The sequence below is a fragment of the Pieris napi genome, chromosome 24, assembly GCF_905475465.1.
Source record: "Pieris napi chromosome 24, ilPieNapi1.2, whole genome shotgun sequence".
In the NCBI taxonomy this organism is placed as follows: Eukaryota; Metazoa; Arthropoda; class Insecta; order Lepidoptera; family Pieridae; genus Pieris; species Pieris napi.
The window spans coordinates 6,752,436-6,780,393 of record NC_062257.1 but is presented as its reverse complement, the minus strand read 5'-3'; the positions used below and the strand labels follow the sequence as shown (position 1 = coordinate 6,780,393).

Genomic DNA, 27,958 nt, shown 5'->3' with positions numbered 1-27,958 from the left:
AACAATGTATTCCAACATGGTGGCAATGTGGTACACAGTTTGAAAATGCAGGCCGTGTCATGCTTTGAAAAAAATCATTTTAAGCGTGAATTTGTTGGAAAATGTCGGACCCTAAACGTGCTACTATTATAACAGTGGGTGCTCCAAAAAGTGTAAAGAATAATGTGAATAAAACAGTGAGATTAGCTATAAATCTGGACGAAAGCAACGAAAGTAAATATCCTGAGCTGAATTACAAGGAACTAGTCATAGCAACAGCAGTAAGTTATCACAGAAAATCATAGTATTTTACGCAACCATACTGGTTTTTCAGCTCTTTGTAACATAAGGAAGCTTGTGGAGAGCTAAAACCGGTGTAAATAAGGTGTTTGGCGGCTAGAGACAGGTCCGCAATCCGAAGTGTAAATTTGCCTTAGAATAATTTTTGCTTACGTTACATGGGTTTCGTATTAGGTTTGTTACATGATTTTGCGTTCACGAGCTGTAGAAAAAGCCCAGATATCGGTCGCCATGTTTGCAACAATCTTTGATGAACGTTGTCAACCTAGGACATCAACTTGCGAGGGCAATGTTTTGATCCAATTGGTTTCAACTTTATCGTTGTTTTCTTCTAATATAATTATTGTTATTTAAATACAATGATAATAAAAGCAATTTGCATGTTTGGGAATGACAGTCGTGGCTTATTGTGACAGGAACTGCAGCGAAAGTAGTCTATTCGTATGACCTAAGTTAACCCGCCTATTGCAGTGTTATTTCCGGCAAATGCATGGGTAAGGTTACTTTCTAATATTTTATTTTCGATATTAATAGGAAACGGGTATCATGATAGAGTAATTACCGTAATTATATGCGATTTGAAATAATACATATAAAATGTAAGATATCGTTTGTTGAGTGACGTACGATGTATTTACATTCGGTAATTTGATAATATGCAAGAATTAAAAGAATTTGTCCTTTGGATTTTTTTTATTATTATCGTGAAGTTTATGTATACGTATATTGTGTACATGATAGCTTATGTACTGCGAGATTTGTAATGTTGGCACGAGTTTGCAAAACTTGCAGGTTGGTATAGATCTATTTATGTATAGTATTTTCGCGTTTTGCAATCTCGCTCGTCTCAAGCTCTGTTTTTGTCAATCGATTGGGGTAAATAACAGTTAGGTTATGTGATACGGCCCGTTTTGCGCCTGTGTGTGTTATATTTAGTATTCAGGTATATTATGTACATATATTTACATCTGTCTTTGTGAACGCGTTAAGGTTATTTTTTGTTCCGATTGTAAATAGAGCGCTTACGAATAGATTATAGTTTTGATTTGTGTTCAGCCCATTGTCTAAGATTGTAATAGAGCAATGACGTTATCATGATCAAACTGTTGTTATGCTTAATAATGAATGAATTAATTTAATATTATGATTACCAAAACGATAACAACAATACTGTCGTTATGAAATCTTTTATAGTGTATTTAAAATTTCAAAAGTAATTTTACTGTTTTAGGTAAATCGCGGAAAATTATTTAAATAGTTTAGCTTTGAGACATAGTAATTATAACATACACATAATATATAGTATAGCTGATTCATGACGAGTTTAACAATTTGCTTTTCCGTGTTTCATTTTTCGTAGTTGATTTTAATTTAATTACTTAAAATATGACCTTGAAATTTGTTTACTATGCATTTTTTTACAGAAAAAGAAAAGAATAGAAAATGGAAAAACTGCTGGGCTGGACCCATTCTCAGATAATGATGACGATGTGGAAAGAGTGGCGAGGAAATTTGAACAGAAATATGTAAGTTGCTGAAAAATGTTTTATATATTTAAAAAAATGGGATTTTTTTAATAATTAAAGTAAGACTGGTACTACAACTTTGTACTGTGTTTTATAGTAGTCTAAATCTATAAAACTGAACTGACTTCCAAAGTTTTAAATAAACAAATATGCCAATATTTTTTTATTCTATGCTTTGTACTGATTATGTTAATAAACAGTTGCATAATTTTTCTTTATGATAATATTATGTCCAATTCATCTGAAGTTTGCATATGTTACATATGCTATCGATACACATGCTGTATCGTAAAGGCTGTTTAAATACAGTATTCTGGCAATTATAATTTTTAAATTGTATCATTAATTGTGATTAATTGTAAGATTATTTATTTTAGGTATTTAAAATGTGTTGCTGTGGTTAATAGACATTACCCATATATTAAAATTCTAAAGTTTGTTATGATAATAATTTATTGTTTAGTGTATATAGTTTATCTTAAATTAAGTAATTTTTGACTTAACATTGGTCATTTGTATACATTGTAGACTGGATAACTTACTTTTTAGGGTGGAAAAAGCACATATGGAAGAAAGGGCAGATCAAAATATGAAGAGTTTGCCGACATTGGCGCAGGTTATGATGAGAATGATTCCTTCATTGATAACACACATGGAGTAAGTGTCTTATCATTTTTTTATTTTTGTTATCAATAACTTGTGTATTTAAACTTAATTACGTGTCTATACTAATATTATAAAGCGGAGTTAGATTTTTTGTTTGATTGAAATGAATAGGCTACTACCGATTTAAAAAATTGGCAAGCTACACTATTCCCGAGTGACATAGGCTATGTTTCATTTTCAAAAAAATTAGGGATGCTTACTAAAACTTGAATAATCTAGCCCAAGGTGTCAAAAAATAAACAAAAAACTTCCTTCAATCGTGTGCGCTGCGAAAACTATTAATGATAGAACAAAATGATGTATAACAATTTTTCAGGACACATCACTATCTATAAAAAATGTCACGACAGCATGTCTCTATCTTTTATAGACACACGTCACAATAAGCGTCCTTTTATTTTATTTTTTTTATTAAAATACCACCGCTAGAAAAGGCTCTTTATTCGTATTGATACTTATCAAAATAATTACCAACGTTTCACATAAGCTATAACTTAATGGCATAACCACCAAAAAAGCATGGTGGATTGGTGTTCTCCTGCCTTTTCTCTTGAATAGTTTACTACTATGTAATATAACAAAAATCTTAGCCACAGCAATGCTTGGCCGAGTCTACTAGTATATCATAAGTGAGATCTGTAGTTTTTGTTTGTCTGTTGATTTTTCAGAAGTCCCCATAGCTCAGTAGTCATAGGGCAGATATCTAGTACTCAATGTGTTCCCCAGACATACAATTGTAACGGCTAGTTGATCTAGTTCTTAGGGTAGGAAATTAAACAAAGGAATTGCCTGTGCGCATGTGTTACAACCTCTTTTATCATCTAGTCCCCACTCCGATTCGACCTTCCCACTTCGGGCAGTTATTTGAGTCAATTCGTAAATAACCGAACGAGTCAAATGAGTAATTGTTGCATACACTTGTAGCAAAAGACTGTTTCATAAATATGTTTAGAATTTAATTAAATAAATATTAAAAGCTAACACAATACTAACTTGTCATATAAATAAAATGGCCCACTACGTTTTCAAGCATGTAATTAAGTATATAAGCAGTGTAATTGTTGTATAGAAATTCCTGAGGCTATGAAGTTTTTAAAATTATTATCAAAAAACTAAGAACAAAGTTTCTACACTATTGTAATTAGATATTCTAAATTTCAGTATGACGAGATGATTCCACCAGAATGCGACACACTGTATGGAGGATTTTACATAAACAGTGGGTCGTTGGAGTTCAAAACTGTCCCAGAGAATCAAACCCCAAACTCTGATGGTGATGTCAGACGGAATAAGGTATGTTTATTATTTACTAGAGGGTAATGAAAAAGGGCGGCAAATTAAAAAAAAATCTGTATGGTATCCCTAAAAGTTCGATATATTTTGTGGATTAAACTTACTTGATACTTGATTTTATTTTATTATTTTTACGTTGATAGTGACTGTATTTCTATGAAATTAAATACTTAGCCTTTTACTATTGATACTTAAAATTAAAACTATATTTATTATAAAACACAACTTTATTCGGAATAATCAAAATCAGAACTATTTGGACAAAATATATAATATAAATAATAATGAGTAATTGCATGAAGTATCAAGACAATAAATCATACGAACCTAAGAAATTCAATGACATTCGGTGTTGCCATCCGAAAGTTTTCAAATAATACAATTATCTTCTTTCATTAGCCAGACTCTAGCGGCCTGGTCCACACTTTGCATAGCAAGATTTTCTTTTATATATTATTGTTAGATAAAGATAATTTTGTGTTCTAATGGATTACTATTAGGAAATATTTGAATTTATTTGTTTCATTAATGCAATGTGATTCTAATATATTATATATATATTCGTGCAATCTATAAATTAAAATGTAGGGAATATCTTTAAGATAAATTCAAGTAAATTAATATACTTACCTTTCTCTCGCAATATATTTATGAAAGTATTGTGTATGTATACAAAAATAGTGATGAGTTTACTAGAATAGAACAAACGCATAATGTTAATACTCGGAACAAACGCAGGCTGCAATTTCCCCGTACTAGACTATCTAAAGTTAGTAATTCTTTTTTGGGAAAAGGGAAAGATATTAAAGAAAATCTTTTTTAGAAATGTATTAAAGAAAAGCTGTGTAAAAAGGCTTACTATAAAGTCAACGATTATCTAGTTGATAAAAGGGCCTGGGACTAGTGCTAGACAGGCTACTTCTAATTAATTTGCGATATTTGTTTTAAAATAAGTGTTGTTTGATGATTTGTTATTTTAAAAGAGTACCGAGAGTTTTTTACGCCGGCTTTTTCTCTCGGCCTACACCCTCTGCCTTCTTTGCCGATGAGTAGGGATGCCTACAAATTCAAATTTAATGACGTGGAATAAGTGATACTTGTATCTTATGTTCCATAATAAATATATTTTATTTTGATTTATTTTATATATAAATTTTTAATAAATATATAAAACAATTGCAGAGGCGACTATCTTCAAGCAGTAGTGAGGAGGAATCGTCAGATAGTTCAACAAACTCGGATAGTCAAGATGTGAAAGAAAATAAGACGGTTCCAAATGGAAACACAGACTCACACAAGACCGAACACCGGAAGAAAGTAAGTTCTTATGTAACTTTGCAAGACAAAGTCATCAAGTCAGTCATGTCATACCAACTCCTTTGTCAAGACATTAATAAACTCTTTTCTAAAAAGAATTAAAATTTACTGCAATATTTATTCTAGAATATGAGTCTAGAGATAGTCTATGAGTAATATATCATCTCACAATTTTCTTCTACATATTACTGAGTTATTGTTGTTTATATGTAATGTATTTTCTTGTACCACATAACCTTCCAGTGGAAAGAAAAGCAATCAAGACAATTTTTTTTTAAATAAATTTTTTTTGTCATAAATTTTATTTTTTTCTGCTTTTCAAAAACCGAAAGAAATTTTATTTTTGTATACTTTTTTGACATTTCAATAAATTATATATTTATTTATAATTTATGTTCGAGTTTAATTAATTTATTTCGTGTAGAATTTTCTGTTATTATTTTAAAAAATATTTTTCACCTTCTCACTTAAGATTCATTGGTTTTGCTAATACAAAAATACCCACTAATAGAGCATTTAATTTCTACATTACAGAAAGTAAAAAAGAATGAAAAGAAGAAATCAAGTGCCAGTCCGTCAGACACAACAGCACCCACTTCGGGGAAACAGACTTCAGATGGTAAAATTCTTTTATATTATACTAGCTGACCCGGCAAATATCAATAAAAATTAGTTCTAATCTAATCGTTCAATAAAAAATAGGAGTTGCTCGTAGAGGGGTGAAATTTAGGGGTTGTATGTATTTTTGTATAAATTTTTTTATTCAATTTTTTTTTTTGGGTGGACACCCCTTATCACTTAGGGGGTTTAAAGATAGATAGTAGCCGATTCTCAGACTTACTGATAATGCATAAAAAATTTCATAAGTAACGGTCGAGCCGTTTCAGAGGAGTATGGGAACGAACATTGTGACACAAGAATTTTATATATTAGATTATTGTTTATTTTTTAATATTGAAGAAAATAATCAGTTTTTCCAGTATCTGGACTATTCATTTGTGTTATTTGAGTAAGCATATACGTTCCCTAAGTGAATGTATGTTTGTCCACAACTTTATTGTAAACTAAGGTATATCCAGATGATTTTTTAAATTTAATAGGAAATATTCAATCAATAAAATATGTTTAGTAGTTTAGTTTTTCTATTTCTTCATGTCCCCTATGTAATAGAAAATACTTAGGTATATAATGTTGATAGGTATTTGGAGTCGGTATAAACTTAATTTAATGTTACCTTTCTTAACAGAGGCATGTCCCGAAGGTTCAAGTACATCACAATCTGACTCGTTGACTTCGAAGCCAGCACCGAGTTCTGAAAATCTCATCACTTCGGATAGCTCCAGGTATTCATTTTTTTTGCTTTGTCATATTAATGTATATTTTTTTAAATATTATGTATTAGTGCAACGACAAAAATTCCTTATTATTATATTTGATTATAATTTCAATTTTTTTTGTAAGTATGTATGTATATTATTTTATTTGCAGAAATGGTACAATCAAAATTTCGCATTCTGCCACACAGTTGTTATACATAATTAAATGTAGAATTTTACATAGTAGTTATATATTATATTACATTATGATTCATTATCATAGTCAATTATATTATCTTATCTTTACATTATCAAATTAAAATTAATTTAAATATTTCACTTAAATTATCATTAATATGACTAAAAAAATGGAAAAGCATTTAAAGGGGGCCTCATAGCCTAGCGGTCTTATTAAGTGGCAGCTAGGTGAGGGGTACCGGGTTCGATTCCCGGTTCGAGGGCAAGTTTTAATTTAATTTAAATTTGTTCTCGGCCTTTGGAAGGGTTGTGCGGTACCCGGCGAATGCTTAAACCGTACATGGAGGACACGGTCGAATTTCTAAAGACAAGCACGAATTATAAAAAATCCTATACTTGACGCTGGCTAATGCACAAATCATGCCAGAGTCATTAAAAAAAAAAAAGCATTTAAAAAACAATACTATTTTTTATATATATATATATCATCCTCTTAAATCTATTGGTGAAATGCATGAAATTGGTGAAAAGCTGGGGTTTAAACGCACAACCTCAAAAAACAAATGTTTGTTTTTTTCAGAGAAACAGAAGCGAAATTCGAAGTGAAATTGCCACAAATTGTGAGTGATGCGTTGGAGAAGGTTCAGTTGGTGAGTCGAGAGAAAGATAATCCCGGGAAGGATCTGAAGAGCAAGACTGATCAGTGTATATTGAAGTGAGTGGATTAGTATATTAGATATATGTAATAAATATAAAGAGATAGTATTTGAAAAAAAGGGTGCGTGTACTTATGTACGCGCATAAGAAGTTATACTTCTTTGGCATTATTAAAAATAGTTTTTGATTGCATGCAAATAATTAATTACAATTAAATAATAAAAGACTGGAAAAGGAGTCATTACAGTCAATAAAGTTCAGTTTACATTTGAAAAATTAAATAAATATATATTATTTCTTACATTAAGTGTAACATAAATTCTATTATTATTCGAATGTTGTTTTTAAATTATGTCCAATACCCTAGCATCTTCCGTGGGCAACTTCGTTCTGTTAATTTTGTGTCACGGCGCGCGCGCATCGTAAAATTTCACTCTAATCAATTTTTCATAACGCGCCTAAAGAAGAATAACTTCAAAAATGATATTTAAAGAATATATAGAGAAATTATATATTAAAGGAAATTAAAGTAAAAATAATAAATATTCACGAGAGACTCAATAATAAAATCTGTACCTACAATATAACTTCCTTATTGTGAATAAGAGAATAAATTCAAGGTATAACTTGCTCTACATAAGAAATTATAATTACTTACTACAGGGTTCGATTCCCGAAATAAATAGTATGGTTAGTCGCTAGGTACTTGGGGAATGCCATATATCTTATATATAAAATTCTCGTGTCACAATGTTAGTTACCATACTCCTCCGAAACGGCTTGACCGATTCTCATGAAATTTTGTGTGCATATTCAGTAGGTCTGAGAATCAGCTACTATCTATCTTACAATCCCCTAAGTGATAAGGGTTGTCCACCCCTAACATTTTATTTTTGGAGGATTTTTTATTTTTTATAATGTGCCACTAAAAATACATACAACCCTTAATTTTCACCCCTCTACGATCAACCCCTATTTTTTATTATAAATGATATACATGGCGAAACGACGTTTGCCCGGTCAGCTAGTTTCTTTATAACAGTTTCAATATGGGACTTGGTGCAATGAATACATTTTCTTATAATTTTCTTGTGAAGCAAATGTTGGCGATTAAATGTAAATTTAGAATACATATTTTTTTAAATATTTAAATATTTTTTTTAAATTTTTAAATCTATTTTTTTTTAATATGTCCTCAGACTGGAGCAGAGCCTGAACAAGAGCGGAGCCTCCAGCCGCGTTCGCCGCGAGGCGTGGAGCGCGGCTGGAGGGCTGCTCGGCTGCTCACGGGCAGCTCTCTTGCAGCGGACGAGGAAGCTTTCCGCCCACGGTGAGCTTTGGCCTATTACGCATTATGAGTGATAAATAATATTCAAATATGAGGTTCCAGGCGTCATAATTGCTTGCAAAGATTCCATAAGACCTTCTAAGATATTTTAAAGGTTCATCAGGGTTGCCTGGAAGGAACCTAATAATTTATGTTACTTGTTTTTATTTGAAATACAGTTAAACTCTTTATAACGAATTTATAAGAATGAGATGCATTTTTATTCGTTATAGAGAGGGAACTATTAATGTTAGGGTTTGTGTTAATTCAAAAAAAATTAACTCATATTTACGTTATAGAGAGTTTTTCGTTATAAAGAGTTGGCACTGTATATGTTATAAATAATAATGTCTCATAGCTAAACAACTATTAAAATATTTTTCCGCGATTTACGTATATAATTATATATTCGTTATAACGAAAGACGTTGTAAAGAGTGTTCACTGTATAACTAAATAAATTATTTTTTTAAATTAGTCAAATCGTTAACAATGTGTCAGACGGTCAATATATGAGCACATTGATATAAAATCTAGATTTTTTGTGATTCATCAATATTTATTGACTGTGTGTGTGTCAGTGTCTGATGTTTGATCATAGTTTTTTCCAAAATAAACCTATACTCTGATTTAATAGATTTATTTGACATTTCAACAAATAGTTACAGAAATATTTAATAATACCTACCAAAGGTAAGGTAGGTAGGTAAAATAATAAGTATTAATACCACGTTTTTCGAAATTCCAGCTTCCAACCAGAGCCAATCCAGTCCAGCCCAGCCGATTACAACTCCAGCCCCGACCCCAGCTCCAACTCCAGCTCCGACTCAAGCCCCAGCTCCAGCCCCAGTGACCGTCTCCAGAGTCAGCGTTCCCGTGAAGAGAAAAGCGGAAGACAGGACCCTTACGGAGGACTTCAGCCGACTCTCGCCTGATGAGAAGGAGGCCGAAATTGTGGAGACCTTGCGCAGGTGAAATTGAACTTTATTAATTTATTATTGTGTCATATTTTCAAAAATTATAGGTTATAGCTGATCCGGCAAACGTCGTTTCGCCATGTATATCATTTATAATAAAAAATAGGGGTTGATCGTAGAGGGGTGAAAGTTAGGGGTTGTATGTATTTTTTAATGCTGTATCATAAAAAATAGAAATTAAAAATTTTGTCTAAAAAATAAAAATAAAAATTTAGGGGTGGACTACCCTTAACATCTGGCGGGCTGATTTGTGAATCTAAACCATTCCCAGATCCCCTTGAAGACACACAAAAAATTTCATCAAAATTGGTCCAGTCGTTTAGGAGCAGTTCAGTCACATACACACGCACACAAGAAATATATATATTAAGATTAAACAAAGTATTAAAGTACCGACCGCAGCGCCATCTGCCGGGCTGATTTGTGCGCCAACCAAACGCATACAAATAAATTCATTCAAATCGGTCCAGCCGTTTAAGAGGAGTTCGGTTAAATAATTAATTAAAAGATGAAGTTACATTTTTGCTTTCATTTAGCAGCTAGAAGAGTACACAAATTAAAAAAGTATTAGCTGGAATCTAGCTAATACTTTTTTAATTTGTAGTATTAGCATAAGATAAATCTAAAGCTTTCTCTCTGCAGACATGTTTTCTGATCCTAATAATCACACTATTATCGCTGTAATCATTTTGATATTTAAAAAAAATATAACAGAAAATATTAAAAAAGTTATTGAATAAAATCTTATTAAACGATATTGATATGATAATGATTATATAAATGTTATGGTCTAAGATCCCGCTATACAACGACCTTCACCGAGATGCTTATTTAATTAAATTTATTTTATATTTAATTTAATATGTCAATAAATATAATCCATATGGGTTGCCTAGCAAATTTCAGTCCAGAGTATTTTTAATTAATTAAAAAAAAAAAATTTTTTAACATTTCACCGGTATGATTATTAGATAAATTCTATACCAATCGAAAGTATGAAGCCCATAGAATATGCAAACGTTAGGTTGTTTTTAATCAATTAATTATTTATGTGTATATTTTTTATGTGACACTAAAGTATATATACATCTTTAGTATAAAAGAAGGTTGTAGTGATAAATATATAATACTACCCTGACTAAAAATATTGATTGAAAAAAGTTCAAAAAATTTACTACATGCAAATTATAAAAAAAATATTTTTTTTTAAATATTAATTAAACATACTCTGGACTGAAATTTTCTAGGCAACCCATATGGATTATATTTATTGACATATTAAATTAAATATAAAATAAATTTAATTAAATAAGCATCTCGGTGAAGGTCGTTGTATAGCGGGATCTTATACTATTAATAATTTAATCAATTAACGTTTTACTAATAAAAAAACATATTTATTTCCCGCCCGTCACTATATTTTTAATTTTTTTGTTTCATTAGAACATTTGAGTTAAAGTCCACGTGACCCTAAAATCAGTGATGATATCAGATGGTTGATAATATAATTAGGGTATTATTTTATTAAGTAGATCACCCTGTAATGTAATAATTAAGTTAATGTATTAAATTTCAGATTAAAAGCGCTCATAGATGAAAGGAAACCGGACATGATAGCCACGTATAACGCGGAATGTGAACGCGTACAGGAAGAAAGGTATTTTCTATTTTTTTTTTTTCGGTAAAATCCAAATTTCATTGAAATCGGCTCAGTAGTTTTTGAGATATACATATTTCTGGAGGGAAGATGTATCGGTAAACACTACAAAATAAATTAATAAAAGCACTATTTAAATACAATTTTTTAGCACCTATTTGAAGAAGTCTATTAAGTATGAGGGTGTGCAATTATAAGGGAGCATTCAAGTATTACGTAACGAATTTGGGGGGGGGGGGGTTTCCTTTTGTAAAACGTTACGATGCGGGGCGGGGATTGAATTACGCGTTATTCTTAATATTATTTCCTACTTACACCACATAATAGTAACTAAAGAGTCACTCTTTAGTTACTATTATGTGGTCACGAAACGTTTTACTATAGGTATGTTATCTAAAGCTGGCGGCTTCAACACATTTACACTTTGTGCTTGTGTAGTGTCTGTGAATAAGCGCGAGACGTGATGTCAAACTGAAATACAATCACAAATACATCACGAAAAGACTGTCCGTCTCTCTCGCGCTCGGTCAAGCTTATGAGTATAAAAGAGACAGTTATTGTTTTTCTTTTGCTACTGTTTATGTTGATCTTTACTGTTTTATATTATTATTATTTAATACATGTTGATCTTTTTTCAAACATTACCAGGGCAATCTCGTGAAATGGTGCACAATGTTTTTAATTATTTTAAGCATCTTAATAAAAACAGTTTAATGAAAAAATGTTATATTTCATTTGACATCAGATGCGACTGGGGTTTCTAAGAGGAGTATTGAAAGAATAGTTAGTGAAGTAAAAGTGAAGTGTGTTGAGCTAGATGGAGCTTATGACGAAAAATTAAAAATTATTTACACGAACTACTCTTTCACGTTCTTGGTCGGGCTTAGAACTTTTGGATCCACCCTCGTATGCACATAATATTTATATGTATTTGACACATTTTTATTTATTTACAACCCACCCAACCTTACTAAAACCAGAGTGGACTGAAATGTATAGCATGGCAAAAAAATCATATTTTGAAACATACTGTATGTGAAATTGCATTAGTGTGAGTACTGTGAACCCGCCAGCTTTCGATAACCAACCTATAGACTTGGGTACAGTTATACTTGGGTTCTGAAAAACGTTACGGCGAGTTACATGGGAGTGGGGGGGGGGGTTTCCAATAATCTCCTGAGGTAACCTTTTAACAAAAATTAATATTTTTGGTTTCTATAAATATAGCAACTACCAACTATTGTAAAACAGAAAACAAAAATGCTTATTATTATTATTTAACTGTTTTCAGAAAAAAGCTCCAAATAGCGTCGGTCGACGGCATGCCCCACGTGGACAAGCGTCTGCCCAAGCGCCGCTTCCCCTGGTGCCCCTTGAGCAGGGCTCTGCTGGCGAAGCTGGGCCAACTCGCGGGCAGCCCGGCGGACGCGGCCTCGCTCCTGGCCAAACGAGCTCTGCCCCTCTTCCCGGCGGGATTCGTCAGGATGCCCACTTTGTTACGGCAGGCCGAGTGAGTTTTTACTTGATTTAAACTTGTAAATAATAATGAATATTATATTGGAAGCTACTTAATTTCTTATTAAAAGTAAATGAAAAAAAGCGCGTAAGAAGTTATTAAAAACGACAGATTAGACATTATTAAAAATAGTTTTTGATTGCATGCAAATAATTAATTACAATTATATAATCAAAGACTGAAAAAGGAGTCATTATAGTCAATAAAGTTCAGTTTACATTTAAAAATTAAACAAATATTTATTATTATTTTCTAATATTAATTAGTATTGATTTAAATATTCAATTTAAATCACTTATGATTATAATTCAGACGCACATATAAAATTCGCACTTGCATAACGAAAACAAAATTAAAACACGTGTTTTAAATGTAGAAACTCAAAGCATGTGGATAAATATGTATAAACACACAGTGAACAGAGGCGGCTGTTTATTTTGTGACACAGGTGCGCGCGCATCGTAAAATTTCACTCTCATCAATTTTTCATAACGCGCCTCAAGAAGTATAACTTCAATAAGATACAATTTTTTTTAATATTATATATGTAAACAACAATGTTTATTTTCTTTAAAAAATAAAATAAATGGTCACTACAACTTTTTAGGTATGGGACTCAAATTTCTGTATCTGTTACATGATCATTTCTCCTGACACACGAGGTCTAAGCTGAGATGGTGGTTTCCTTCACCGTTCGAACGAATGTTAAATGCGCACATAGAATGTCCATTAGTGCCCAGCCGGGGATCGAACCGACATCAGAGATGAGAGTCGCACGCTGAAACCGCTAGGCCAACACTGCTGTTTTTTTTGTTACTCCTTTAAATATTATTATTAGGGAGCGTTCAAGTATTACGTAACGCAATTTTTGGAGATTTTTGCCCCCCCCCCCCCATGTAACTCGCCGTAACGTTTTTCAGTACTATATTAACAATAACGCGTAATTCAATCCCCGCCCCGCATCGTAATATCGTAATGTTTTACAAAAAGACACACCCCCCCCCCTCAAATTCGTTACGTAATACTTGAATGCTCCTCTATAAATAAAATCTCCATTTCAGCCTCAACAAAGACATCAAAGCGACAGACCTAAAACGTCAGGCCTTCGGTTCAACGTCTCAACCCCAACCCGTGCAAATGCTCAGTGAACCCATTCAGTTCCCCAGCTCTCTCACCGTCACCACCACCACCACCACCATCAAACCGATAGAGAAACCGGAGAAAGACAGGAAGGCAGTTCAAGCCAATGACAAAAAGGAAGTCTCCGTGAAGAAGAAAGAGGGCCTCATCCGTGTGAAGTCTCCCGCCGCCCTCAACGACATGGTGAAGAAAGACGAGGTCACCCAGAAGCAAATAGAGAGCATGAAGACGTTGGAGAAATTCATCCCGCATCCGATTCTGATACCCGTGAACTTTGCGAAGCCGGACAAGAGACCGCCGGAGAAGAAGAAGAAAGAGGTGCTGATCGTCTCCGACGTGGATCCCCTGGCCGAGGCCCGGGACGACAGCAGTAGTGATATAGAAGTGATCGAGGACAAAGTGACGGAAGAGAAGTGTAGTGTAAGTGAAAGTGACAAAGTGCCTTCGGATAAAGTGAAAGGTGTGGAGTTTACCAAGCAAGAGTTCGAGCTGCTCATGAAGGATTTGCAGGAGATGGAGGTAATTTTGTTTGATGGTTCTTTTACTGATTATAATTGATGGGGTTACAACCTCTTGTTCAATCCGTAGGTATTCGACTCTCAATACTTGTATATTTAATAATGTACTTGACATATCGTCACTGTAGAATGACAACCTCGTATGTCAAAAAAAACATTTATTTTTTAATTCTTACTCTTTTGTCATTTAAGTGGTAAAATCATTTATGATATTAATAAATAAGTCCTTTTTACCATCCAAAACTATGGACAAATTCACATTATAATATTTTAATGAACATTGACGAAATGAAACATTTTTAGTTTCCTGTTATGTTTGGTTCTTTGGACATACGAGGTTATCATTCTAGAGCGACCAATATGTAGATTTTAGTGTTAATATAGTAGAGCAACTGTTAGTGTTACACATTGATAGAAATAATATAAAAAATTAAACCGACTTGTTGTATTAACCAACCTGTCCACCTTTTTAACCTAGCTAATATTTAAAATAAAATTGGGATGTTTCTTAAGTTAAAATATTCAAGTCGTATTCTTATAACATATTTTAGCACACATACTCGGAAGCATATTACCCAATTTCAATCACATACATCTAACTGATATTCTGAATTCCTTTTTAATCAACATGAAATCTAAATAGATAGAGATAGTCTTTGGAACCATTTCACAAATGTATTTTCTTGTGCAAGTCCTACGGAGGGTGTTCTTGAGAAACCAGCATGTCTACCAATTTGACTTTAGTCACAAAAGTCTATTTGCCTATAAAGAATCAGTAAGAATATTAAAGTTTCTTTAATTGTGTGAAATTATTAAGTGGGGGGGTAGTTTATAACTAATATTTCTGTCAGACATTTAACATGATTTTTCCAGACGTAAATTACATTTTTATACTAAACTTATCCACCGACTGGTCCGTTAATAAATGTTCAGATTTGTTATGCTCAATTTGGGTTATCAGTACATTTAAAAAAAGTAGTGGCCTAGTGGCTTTTGCAACCCCAACCTTATGGTTGGGTGTTCCATTCACCTGTGTGCCAATCGATTTTTTTAATAATGTTTGCAATTAACTATTGCTGATAAGGGAAACTGTGAGGATCTGCCTTGGCATAAAATACTATGTGTCAGAAAGCTGATCAGTTGTAGAGGTACTTCATTTGTACTTTACTGATAGTAAAGGGTCAAAATTAATGATATTGGGCTGCCAAGACTGTGCGACTGATTTTTCTATATGAAGGCAATCATAATTTTCTGGACAAATGTTTCTCTCGTGAAGTTTTTTTTCTTATGGCTCTGGCACGGTTTGTGCATTAGCCAGCGTCAAGTATGAGATTTTTATAAATCGTGCTTTTTGCCTTAGAAATTCGACCATGTCCTCCATGTACGGTTAAGGCACTCGCCCGGTACCGCACAATCCTCCCAAAGGCCGAGAACAAGTTTAAATTAAATTAAAACTTGCCCTCGAAGCGGGAATCGAACCCGGTACCCCTCTCCTTGCTGCTGCTTAATAAGACCGCTAGGCTTTGAGGCCCCCCTCGTGAAGTTAATGTTAATTTAACAGTTTTTTTTTTATGTAATAGGAGGCAAACGGCAGGAGGCTCACCTGATGTTAAGTGATACCGCCGCCCATGTACACTCACAATACCAGAAGGCTCGCAAGTGCGTTGCCGGCCTTTCAATTTTATTTTTTTTGTTAACAATGATTTAATCCATTTATAAAATGTTTAACAAAAAGTTATTAACATTCAAGACTTTACATATTTACAATTTATGAATATTTTTTTTATAAACAAATTTTAATTATTTTAATAATAATTTTCAGAATTCACAAGAACAGAAAACGGTAAACTTCAATTCCTTTGGTGGTGTGATAACAAATGGTGAGTTGAATTAAAGTATTAAAAAAAATATCATTTTAAATTCTAAAATAACTGAAATAAATTTTTACAGAATTAAAAATTGCTTATATTAATTTTAATTGTGAATTAACTTTTGTTCATTTTAACCGAGTTCAAAAAATCCAAAGAAGTGTTTGTCTTCCAAAAATTAGGCTAACTGGATTATTTATGTACATATATATCTATATCCCGTATATAAATATGTAAATACAGTAGAACCTCGTTAAGTCGAACCTCGATAAGTCAAAAACCTCCAAATCTCGAAAAAACGTTTTGTTCCCTTCCCTTAAAACACCAAAACCTCCATTACTTGAAATCTTGACCCTCTGTTAATCGAAATAATCACCGAGTCCCTCCAAGCCATTTTGGTACATATTTTCACTCTATAACTCGAAAAATTAAATTTGACCTCTGTATCTCGAACATAGGAACGTTTTATTTTACAACCTTTACAACTTGATCATTTGGAATTTATTATCTCTATTGTTCGAACAAAAATAAGTTACCGACTTTAAGAACTTGCCGACAATGTGAGTACACTATTGTTTCTTAGAAAACATTTTAGGAGTATACAATAATAAATTTATGACTCATGGAAACACGTGTTTGCTTGCTTTGTGTCAGGTTTTCAATTTATAAGAATAAACCTCAAACTCTTTATGTCGAATCAAAATCCGCCTAAGTCGAAATCCTCCATAAGTTGAAAACTCTATAACTCGATTTTTTTGGCATCTCCCTTGATGTTCGACTTATAGAGGTTCTACTGTAGTATAATTTATTTATCTCAATAGTATTCTCTGTTTAATATCATTGAGAATTAATATGGTGTATTTGACTTGAAGATTTATTTCGGGAATAAAAAACAATGTATATATAACATTTGGATTTTCTGAAGGACTTTAATAAAAAATATGTGAACATTCTCATTGCTCTTAACTAAACTACTTGTATCTCTCTCCCCGTGTGTGTTGAAAAGAGATGGAATTAATTTTGTTGATTTTTAAATACTTGATTATTACTCTGAAACGGCTTGATCGATTATCATTATTTTATAAGTAGGTCTCATTAGTATTTATAAGCGATATTCCAATCCAAAAAATATTTTTATAATTTGCATTAAATTACCACAAACCAAATTTAATAGCAATATTAGTATCGTATAGAACAATGTTTTTCAATGGAAGTTCTTTTTAGAAGAGATTCTAAAAAAGGTTTTTTTGTATTATCATTGTCTTGATAAAATATTTTGTAACATACAGTAGCGTTTTAACCTTAAATATATAAAAATAATTGATTTTGGATAATTAAAAAAAATAAGGTACTTTTTGCCCCGCACCACCACTATGTGTAATTTATATAACTATGTAATATGTGATTCAGCCAAGAACGAGTCTTCCAAGCAATTCAACGGGACTGTGTTCGATTCGGAAAATAAAAATAAATTGTAAGTTTCGCTTGAGCACACGCGGTCTCTGTCGCCTAACCACTTGGCTATTTATCGACTGCTCGTACTGCGACAAATGCTTAGCTTGCGGGATACATATTAAATTTTAACGACCCGGAAAAACTGGTTTATATTAAACACAAATTTAACTGTTTTTATTTAATACTGCTATAAAATGATAATGGATATGGGAGCGTTCAAGTATTACGTAACGAGTTTTGGAAAGGGGGGGGGGGGGGTCCTTTTGGAAAACGTTACGATGCGGGGCGGGGATTGAATTACGCGTTATTGTTAATATTATTTTTGACTTTCCAGTACTTTACACCACAAAATGGTAACTTTTAGGTATAAAGAGTCACTCGGTGGTGGTATTGGGTACAGAAAAACGTTACGGCGCGTTACACGGGGGGGGGGGGGGCAATAATCTCCTAAAATTGCGTGACGTAATACTTGAACGCTCCCTATGACAAAGAAGAAATTCCCAAAATCGTATTTATATTTGACGAATAGAACCTAAGTGGTTAGGCGGACGAGACCTAATGTAATTCCACGTACGGATATGGTTGCACATGTTAAGATTTTGTATACGGAGTAATAAAATGGTGACGGACAATCGCTATTAATCATTAATCAGCCTAATTTCTTGAATATGTTTTAAGAGACGTAGGTAATACAGTAAACTCCTTATAACGCGGTACCCATATAACACGAAGACTTCTCAAGCGTGTACTGTGAAATTTAAAAAACTTTATTGAATTCGTGTTCCTATTTACTTAATTGTTCAAAAAGGTTTTACGAGAATACTCTTACAACGCGATTTTCTATAACGCGGTCCGGGTCTACCGGGGGTTTACTGTATACACTCGGTTCTTGATGCTGCCGGAAGTATTGTTCCAGCTTACAGTTTTACAAAATAAAATATTCCACGACGGAAGTTGAAAACATAAATAAAAGTTTAGCAGTCCCTTGGAAAGAAAGAGAGAGAGTGGCTCAGCTATTGCTCCTTGGTGTACACCATTGTACGAGGTACATGCTGTACCTTATCACTCAAGCTTTCTTAGTTTTGAAACCCTTGCGATTACCTATCGTCGAAGTTACCCCTCAAGAGCTCGAGGCCGATGATCGAGAAACTATAAATTTTGTGGTCCTTCGAGCCGGATTGATAAATTAACTTACCTCTAAAACCCTTTTTTGTCCATCAACCAAAGGCTTTTGATATATAGGAGTCATAGTAACTGCTAAAGATGATTTTCTGCAACGATTTTTGCTTTCAGTGGTTACCAGAACTTTAGGTTGGAATTTATAAGACTTTTGAAGTTAGAAGTATAATGTTGGCGCGTTAGGGAAAAATGATGAGAGTAAATTTTTACGATGCACGCGCACACCGTCACAAAAAACCGACACCATGAAGTTAGCTATTGTCAACATTTTAGCTTTTTGAAGTTATACTTCTTTTGGCGCGTTAGGGAAAAATGATGAGAGTAATTGGTTTCTATTGTTAGTGTAGTGTTTTTTTACTTTTTGTTAATAATTTGCCATACCCCCAAGGTGTATTTGTGAAGTTAGGGCTTTGACATAAGATCTGGTAACTTTCGGACGTGCGTGCTCGTTTTCGCAACATTTCCTGTTTTTGGAGTTATATTTTGGAAGAGTCCGTGTATGCTATTGCAATTATTTAATATAAAATTATCGTTGTCCAACTTCAGCTCTGATTTAGGTAGCGTTCAAGTATTACGTAACGAATTTGGGGAGGGGGGATAGTTTCGTAAAACGTTACGATGCGGGGTGGGGGATTAATAACAATAATCTCCAAAAATTGCGTGACGTAATACTTGAACGCTCCCTTAAAAAGTATTTCTTTATTTCAACCAATCCTTCATCCACCTTCTCTTAGGTTTTTTTTGTCTTTTTAATAAAATACACACAACTGCTGCCACCAGTAAAGTATTGTAATCCATAGTATTATTTATTTCCGTTCCGTACGATTGCAAAGTTCGAAGTGACGCCATGCATCCAAATGGAAGTATTGTGAATGGTACCGTATCTCGATAAATTTCCATTTGGAGTGCATCCAAAAGGAAGTCTACTAAATGGACGTATCGTCAGTGGTAGCCTTTAGGAGGAAGGTCTTAGAATGCTGAACATTATTTTACCTGAATGAATTTGTAGCAATAATGAAACAATATTGTCTATTTTATATTAGAAAACATCCATAAACAAAATCTTAACAGATTCATATGCTATTAAAGAAAATATTGCTCTCGACACCTCTGAATTTTATCATTGCTTACAAGTAATTTTCACGCATAAAACACTAATCAGTTTCCTAAATTTATACACTCCCGAATGTCAAAAACGTATTGGATTTGACATACGGGTGACATAATACCGAATAAACGTATTCGAAAAGTCGTTCAATGACATTCAATTATTACTACAGTGTAAACTCTTTATAACTTCATTCGTTATAAAGAAACACTCTCTATAACGTAAAAAAAATTGTTACATTTGTTTGGATTAACACAAAACCTATACCTTAATTCAATCTTTATAACGTAAAAGCTATTCTCTATAACGAAAAAATATTTTCATATTTCAAAGTCAAAGTCAAATCATTTATTTCAATAAGACCTCCTAAAATGGCACTTTTGAATGTCAAACAAAATACAAAGAAGATTCTTGTTGCCCCTTCCAAAAGGTAGTTTCGTGTGGAGAAGAATGGGCAAGAAACTCCCCACTTACTCGTTTAAAATAGGTTTACAATATTTTGTTTACATTTGTTAAATAATTATGTAAGACAATGTACTCTTAGAATAAACTACTATACTAAAAAAGTTAGTTACATGTTCCTCACATATTTACAAATATCGAAACCGTAGAATATTTACATTAAAGAGTAATAAAAATAATAAAAAACACAATAAAACTGTGTGAAATAATAAAATAATTATACAAATAATGCTACAAATGTCATTATAATTTTATAAATATGTTAAAGCAAAAAATCAGCAACCAATTTGATTTTGTCCAGGCTTTATGATTGTCCTATGGAGGACCATTTAGACATAAACAACATACTTAAGTGTAATTGTTTTTATAATCAGTTACAAAACTAACTTTTGATGTGCCTAAATTCCTAAGAAAGACACCCGAAGTCATAAAAAGCCGTCTCGCCTTTGATATAATTAATACATTAACACGTGTGCCATTATTCGTAGATTACATTGCCCGTAGGAAATTTTGGCCTCAGTTACTAAACGCACCATCGTCACCTATCTATTATATATATGTAAATTATTGTAATTGATTAAATTTGTTATATTTTCTTGTCTCTCTCTATAACGAACAAAAATGATCGGTCCCTTGAAATTCGTTATAAAGAGTGTACACTGTATATCTCAAGAATTTTATTTCGTTATCTTCAGGCCTGTCTTAAATGACCTGGGCCGTGTTCTGTTTGATTGTGATTCGTCTAATTATAATGTTAAACAAATCCACACTCTACGAGGAGACATAAGGGGACGCGAGCGCGAGTGTGGCCGTTACGCTCGGGTCCCCTCGCCTCGGTGCGGCTACGCTTTTTGTCGGTTATTGGAGCGCGTCATAGGACGGGTTGCGAGGCAAGAGCATCAACCACACTCTCGGACGCGCGCGTTTTCTTATGACGGACTGGTTTTACGAATTGTGTATGGCTATTGAATTCTATTAATTGGAATCCAAAAGTGGGATCGATTTATCAAAAAATTTAATAAAAGTTAAAAACTGAAAAAAAATATTAATGGTGACTTTGAGAGAGACAAAAAACTAAAAAGAAAACCTTTCAATTATATTTATACCAACATGGTGGGATTTTTTCAATTTATATTTGCGATATAAGGCTATGTTCAAATGTATCAAATTTGAAGAGCGTTCAGATGATGAGCGCTAACGCGCGTTGTGAGAGTACTCGTCAGTCTAGTTCGGTAGAACGTAGAAAATGGACGTGGAAGAGGCTATTATTTTGTGGTTATATTATAAAGAAAAATATAGAAAAAGAAAACGTACACATTGGGTTCATCCAATTTTGAAAAAAAAAAATACAAATTATATTATATTTTTTATACAAATTTGCTATATTTCAACTTGCTGGCCTTTTTTCTACTTCATCGAGTAAGTCGATGTCAATATCTTCAATTTCACTCATTTTAAATGCGAGAACAAAATATAATTACGAAAATTAACAAAATGACATGCGATCGCGATGAAAGCGCGCCCTCAACTGAACAGCAAACGGACATTACATTAATATCAAAGCGCGCGTCAACGCGCGATCACCTGCGTCTAGAGACTTTTTCTCTGTGAACAGTTGTATGAAAATACCACAATGTCTAGTCGCGCGATTTTAAAACGCGCGTCAAGTTTTTGCCATCTGAACATAGCCTATAGGCAATGCATATAGCAGTCACTCCAATCACGTACATCTTGTAAACGTAGCGAGCAACTAAATAAACCGAGAGTGTGGATGGCTACTATCGTGGCGAGGGCATCGACTCGCCTCGCGAGTGTGGAGCCGGCTTTATAACAAAACAAAATTAGCACAAATGCTTTCGCTTATATATATAAAAAAATGTGTTTATTCATTTGACAACAATTCAGTATATGTAAGATTTGGGAACCCTTTTAAGTAAAGAAATACATGGGTCAGGGTTGCCAGCTCTTCCATACATATATGTATACAATACATATGTACATACCCGTTTTGTGGGTGAGACAGAAGAAATCGTGTAACGTTAAAAAGTCAATGTATAAAATAATGTTTACTATATAGCTTTGACTAATTGCTTTAAAACCAATCTAGATGTTCAGAGATATAAAAATTACGACTGGTTTTTGTTTATTGGAACCGGATTTAGTTACTCGGAGTTGTTGATTTAATGCGCTAATGTTTTAAATTTTAAGAACTGATCCAAAATATTTTGAGGAATAATATTTTTTGTTAAGGGTCGATAAAAAAAATGTTTAGCTCCTATTAACTATAGCGTAGCTATTAATTGGCTTAAGTAATCAACAATTCTGAGTACCATTTGTGTTGTATTCAGTACTTTCTATACTCTATGAATTTCATTTCATGTTCATCCATATAATTTTTGGATTTTTTTGAGTTGGCTTAAACGTATTTATAACTAACGTCTGTACTGCGATGGGTTTCTATAGAAATGTAATTTGTTCCAGCGCAGAACGAACTTCTTTCAAAGAAATAGATGGATGTAACACTGTTAATGGTAAGTTTTTTTTTTCTCGACGAGGATAAGTCTTTTGGGCCTGTGGTCGAATTTCAAACTTGTAAAATTTAAAACACAATTTGCCATGATAAATAGGTTTTAATTTTATCATGCAATGAATTTAAAACTGAATTTCGGTAAATTGTCACTTTGACAATTGACAAGTGAGATAAGTAAACAGTATATTTTTTTAAATAATACTGTAATATATGACTAATCTGTATTTATAGTAAATAAAAAATGTATTTATAAGAGAAAATAACTGACTGAACATGTGTTTATAAATTTAGCTTTAGTTACCTTGAACTTGGCTAATTCGGTTCATGGTCAGTTACGCGTGATTCTGTTTGAATATTAGTTTACTTATCAGCTCATCTAAAAAATATATGCCTTTTTTCGTATATCGTAAATAATTTTTCCTCTTCAAATTAGTTTGGTTACGTAATACTTTAAACTTGTTTAAATTTTACTAAAGTTAATCGAAAGGAATATCGGAGTTAAAAGTCAACTGTCACAAATGACATATAACTGTCAAATCGTTACCGTAAACGCGTTTGATTTATTCAATGATTATTGCAAAAATTTCCACTTGTATGTTTTAACACCTTTTAAACTATTATTTATTTTTTTTACAGGTTGACTACGTGAGGATATAACATATAGTCTTAATTATGTATAATTCGTGAACTGCTCGCGTAAGATTTCAGGAACACATACACTTTTTTTCAATGACAATGAAATATATAACTTGTGTCAAACCAAGGATTATTTGCCCAAATTTTCAATGGTTTTCAGAAGAATAACACGACGTTACAAGTGCTTTTCCCAAACCCCTGTCGATTTCTATTTAGTGTCTGTTTGATTCCACTAATAATCTTTGTAAAAAAAATGTTGAATTGCTCTGCTCAGATGTTGCTGTCTCTAAAGACCTTTAAGAATAAAGTCTTACTAGTCTTTTCATTTTAAATATATTTTATGTAATTGAATGTAAGATTTGGCGAAAATATATAATTAAGTTCCTATATCGAAGAAATTATGAAGATGATTTCATTTTAGTGCTTTTTTTTAAATATTTTATCTCCTTGGTCAAAAATACATGGGTCAAATATTGTAGACACCTTTCTGGATGCTGTATAGACACTGAAGTATTAAAGATCCATCAGTACATTGGTTTCCGGCTTGAAGGACCAAAAAACCGAAATTGATATTCTATTGAAACAAGTTGCTTTTATTTTAAGATTGTTAATAAAATTATTTTCGCCACTAATTTGAAGTATTATAACTTTTTTATCAGATTTATCTATGCACGTTGGAAAACTTAAATCAATGACAAAACTAAATAATATAAAATCTGGTTTTAGCTTGATCTGTATCATATATGTGCAGGTATATCCTATAGGACAGTCATGATTGTCAATAAAGACTGCCTATAGAAATGTGGTTGCCATTCATAAAAAATATTTTTTGTTTTGTTTTATTGATCACAAGTAGGGATGCATCAATACGCCTTTATGCCGATACGATACCGATGCCGATACTCTTTTAGAAATATCGTCGATACCGATACCGATACCAATGCTTATTGAATTAAAATTAAATAAAGGTAAAATATATAAAGTTTTTAATTTTCATTAAAAAATATAAACAGTTACAAAGTTTGAATAAGATTAAAGGTTTAGTTATTAATTTTAAGAATTAAATAATTAAATTAAAATAAAATAAATAACTGTTAATGATTAAAATTAACATTGATAAGGTTTTTGTTATCCTGTATTTTATTTAATTTGGTATCGAAAAAATACTCGAAAATTTCGCGCGATAGCAGTTAAAAGCCAACTAAAGTGTCTAGCGAAATGGAATACGCGGGGACAAAGGGGGTGAGAGAGACAACAAACTGAACTTAAAAAACGGAGATTCCCCGGGAATAGATAGTCCATGCCTTGTTTGCAATTTTTAAAGCGCGAAAAGTATCGTATCGGCAATTAAAATATCGCCGATGCCGATATATCGGGATCGGTATCGGATGCATCCCTAATCACAAAAGACAGAAATGGCTCAGAAAATTTAAGTTAAAAAGCCTATAGGTTGTCCCAGCTGGTTGGTTCAAAAATTTTAAAGAAAATTTAAGATATTCAATAATATTTTTTGTATCGTTACAGCATGTATGCTATTGATGTGTTCAGTAATTAAGTGGCCTAAACACTGCCGTTGTATCATTATGTGTGTCCGGAAACTTATTTCAATTTGTATTGAACGATTTTTAATAATTTAAATGGACTTGATTTCATTTAAATGTGTTTACATGGAGTGTCTACCTGTTACATTATCAGGAGACTATTCATCACAATTCTGCTGTAGCGAAAAATCTCTTCAACTCGAGTCTGGAGCTGTTTCTTCGTTTGTTATTTAAACTATTACTTGCCATATGTTTTTCATGTCATATAGAAATTCTTTGGGAACACATTTAAGCGAAATTTACTATTGGATGAGAAATAGTTTAATTGGATCCAAATTGTACAAACATCTTAGTGACTTAGATTGTGATTAGAATGTGTCTTTGGCCACGATGAAATGATCCATCAATCTATTTGAATTTTGCCTTAAGTTAGTGGGCGTAACAAGAGAGAGCTTTCGCATAATGCTTTCTAAATAATAATCAAATCTAAGAAAAGAATGCAGTCTGTGAACAAAGAATAATCTATATTTATTTCTAGTCTATGGCAGATATTAAACAGTTTCGATATGTCAACGTCATCGCTGTATGAAGTTTGACAAGAGTCAGATTGTGGCATTCCTTATCCTTTTTTGTTGTAAAAACGATGTTGTGACTGAATGACACTTTTGACAGTTGACAGATTAACGTGGCCAATGTGACAAGTAGACGATCTTGTAAATGTTTGCTATCAGATAGTCAAATATATAAATAGTTGATAATGCTTATTGTATAATAATTCAGCCCTTCTAAATTATTTCACTCCACAATCCCCTGAAAAGAGTATATATTATAAAATCTATGAATTATCCGACTCTGTTGTCTCGCTGTATTCGTATTGAGGACAAGGATAGCTATAGCTTATAAAGGTATAGCCGTCCTTGTCGTTATGAGACACTAGTCTAGAGATGGAAAGGGCAAAATTATTTTTGCAATCAAATGTTTTCGTGTACATTTATAAATTCCAAATTATGTCCAATGTATGAATAAATATTTATAAAGACTTGATTGTTTTATTGTTCCCGATGTCTACTCCAGTTCTGTCTGATGTCGTGTACGAGATGGTTCAGGCATGGTAAGTGGTAACTCTTGTAAGCTGATGTAGAAATCTTAATAGTACGAGATCCGGCTGCAGGATTAGTGCGCTCATCGGTTATTTGCTAAAAAATAGCATATAACCGATGAGCCTAGTTGGCACCCATATACTGGCCTAATAATGGTTATTTTCTGTTAAAGATGATAAATATTTAAGGTAGCATGAAAGAGAGTTAACGCATAAAATAATTTGTCAGACGAGGATAGCGAATGCCGCCTGTGCGACGCTTTTAAGCCATTGCGCATGCGTCGAATGTTAGTGTTCTCAAACTGAATAGATGCGGCGTTTTTAAGGTCTGTTTCACAATGTATGGATAAAGTACCAAATAGCTATGCAACACATAACTTATTTGGTAGATAAATTATTGTGCTATTTGACACTTCATCCGACTCATAAGTTATGATGGACTTTTTGTGACGAATAGCGCTATCTGACAGTCGTGAAATGCAAAAATAGTGTTTATCCTACCAATAAGTAAAAAATAGCTAATTTGGAACTAATCCGTAGGTAAATTGTGAAACAGACCCTTATTTTAACCTAAAATTCACGCTGTTTTGGAGTTTGTAACAAACGACGTTTTATATATATTGTTGATTTATTTGTTCATCTAAAAATTATTAAATAAATTAAGTGAAAAGGAGCGAAATTGCTGAAAATTTATTTCTCTCTTCCCTATTCCCTCTATCAACTTATGACATGTTAGTCCTACTACTGGTTGGAGGCTGCGAACTGGATGGTTTGTGTATAATTTTGTGCTCAATTAGTGTCTATTTTACGTGCAATTTGGGATTGTAAAAATAATCTAGGAGATGACAACTGTAGAAGCGAGGGCGGCACAAACTTCACAGTGTATTAGAAAATTAGTAAATCCGCCACTGACACAGACCGCGCGGGCCGCCCACTAGGTAGACTGACGACATCGTCAAAGAGGTTGGCTCCCAGAGAATACAGAGAGGCCAATGTAGCACGTAATGGAGGAATATTGAGAAGGCCAACGTCCAGAAACGGACCAAATATCTATATTACACTAGCAAACTCGGCGAACTCCGTTTCGCCACCAGATGGCTTCGTTTTATTTCATTTCGTTTGGTGATGCCGCTTTTCTGTTGAAATTTTTCCTGAATTTTCTTTGCTTTAAACCTCACGGAGCCCGAGACCTTTCCAACGAATGCAAAACCGTGGAAATCGGTTCGTGCGTTCTGGAGTTATAGCGTCAGGAAGGAAAACCCGACTTATTTTTATATAGTAGATTACACACATACACAAGCCTCTAGGATGATGATGATTCTGAACATGTTCTTATACTAATTGTATTTAATCCTATTTCACCATGCCTCCTGCTGATAGAGAACAAATCTTTGTTTTTAATTTATTTTATTATTATTTATTACTTAAGATGTCATGTGGAACATGGTGTAATGGTTGCAGCTCCTTACAAACGTTGTGTAAAATAAAAAACTTGGCTATTAAAAAGAGTGGCGGAGAGTTTATTGCCAGTTCTTCTCTTCCGCTCTACGCCCTTGATTTGAGAACTGACAGTTAATGTAAAATTAGAAGCATTAATATTTATTTCTTTAATGACGAATCACAAGTGTACATTGTGTTATATGAATAAATTATTTTAGACATTGATAAAGGTGAATAACAAATAAAACAACAAA

General features: G+C 32.9%; 1 protein-coding gene across 7 annotated transcripts; it reads left to right on the top strand.

Annotated features, from left to right (window-relative positions):
* Nucleotides 1–24,362, top strand: LOC125061841 (ubinuclein-1). Of its 7 annotated transcripts, none has more exons than XM_047667466.1 (17): nucleotides 1–260; nucleotides 1,704–1,805; nucleotides 2,355–2,462; nucleotides 3,633–3,764; nucleotides 4,947–5,081; nucleotides 5,616–5,700; nucleotides 6,328–6,424; nucleotides 7,176–7,310; nucleotides 8,452–8,582; nucleotides 9,327–9,549; nucleotides 11,132–11,212; nucleotides 12,504–12,722; nucleotides 13,790–14,387; nucleotides 16,209–16,266; nucleotides 17,665–17,728; nucleotides 22,945–22,989; nucleotides 23,625–24,362. In XM_047667466.1, exons 1-16 carry the CDS (start codon nucleotides 102–104, stop codon nucleotides 22,976–22,978), a joined length of 2,361 nt encoding a protein of 786 aa, XP_047523422.1. In that variant the 5' UTR covers nucleotides 1–101; the 3' UTR covers nucleotides 22,979–22,989; nucleotides 23,625–24,362. The 7 variants fall into 7 exon arrangements, with proteins under 7 accessions (XP_047523422.1, XP_047523421.1, XP_047523423.1 ...); XM_047667465.1 differs by having other exon boundaries at nucleotides 22,940–22,989; XM_047667470.1 differs by lacking the exon at nucleotides 1–260 and adding an exon at nucleotides 669–773 and having other exon boundaries at nucleotides 22,940–22,989.
* The last annotated feature ends 3,596 nt before the right edge of the window (nucleotides 24,363–27,958 follow it).

Excerpts from the sequence above, each read along its gene's own strand:
- LOC125061841 (XM_047667465.1), top strand. The coding sequence starts at position 102 with ATGTCGGACCCTAAACGTGCTACTATTATAACAGTGGGTGCTCCAAAA. Across the intron at positions 6,425-7,175 it reads ATCACTTCGGATAGCTCCAG|AGAAACAGAAGCGAAATTCG; the intron begins GTATTCATTTTT and ends TGTTTTTTTCAG. Across the intron at positions 16,267-17,664 it reads TGGTGGTGTGATAACAAATG|CCAAGAACGAGTCTTCCAAG; the intron begins GTGAGTTGAATT and ends TATGTGATTCAG.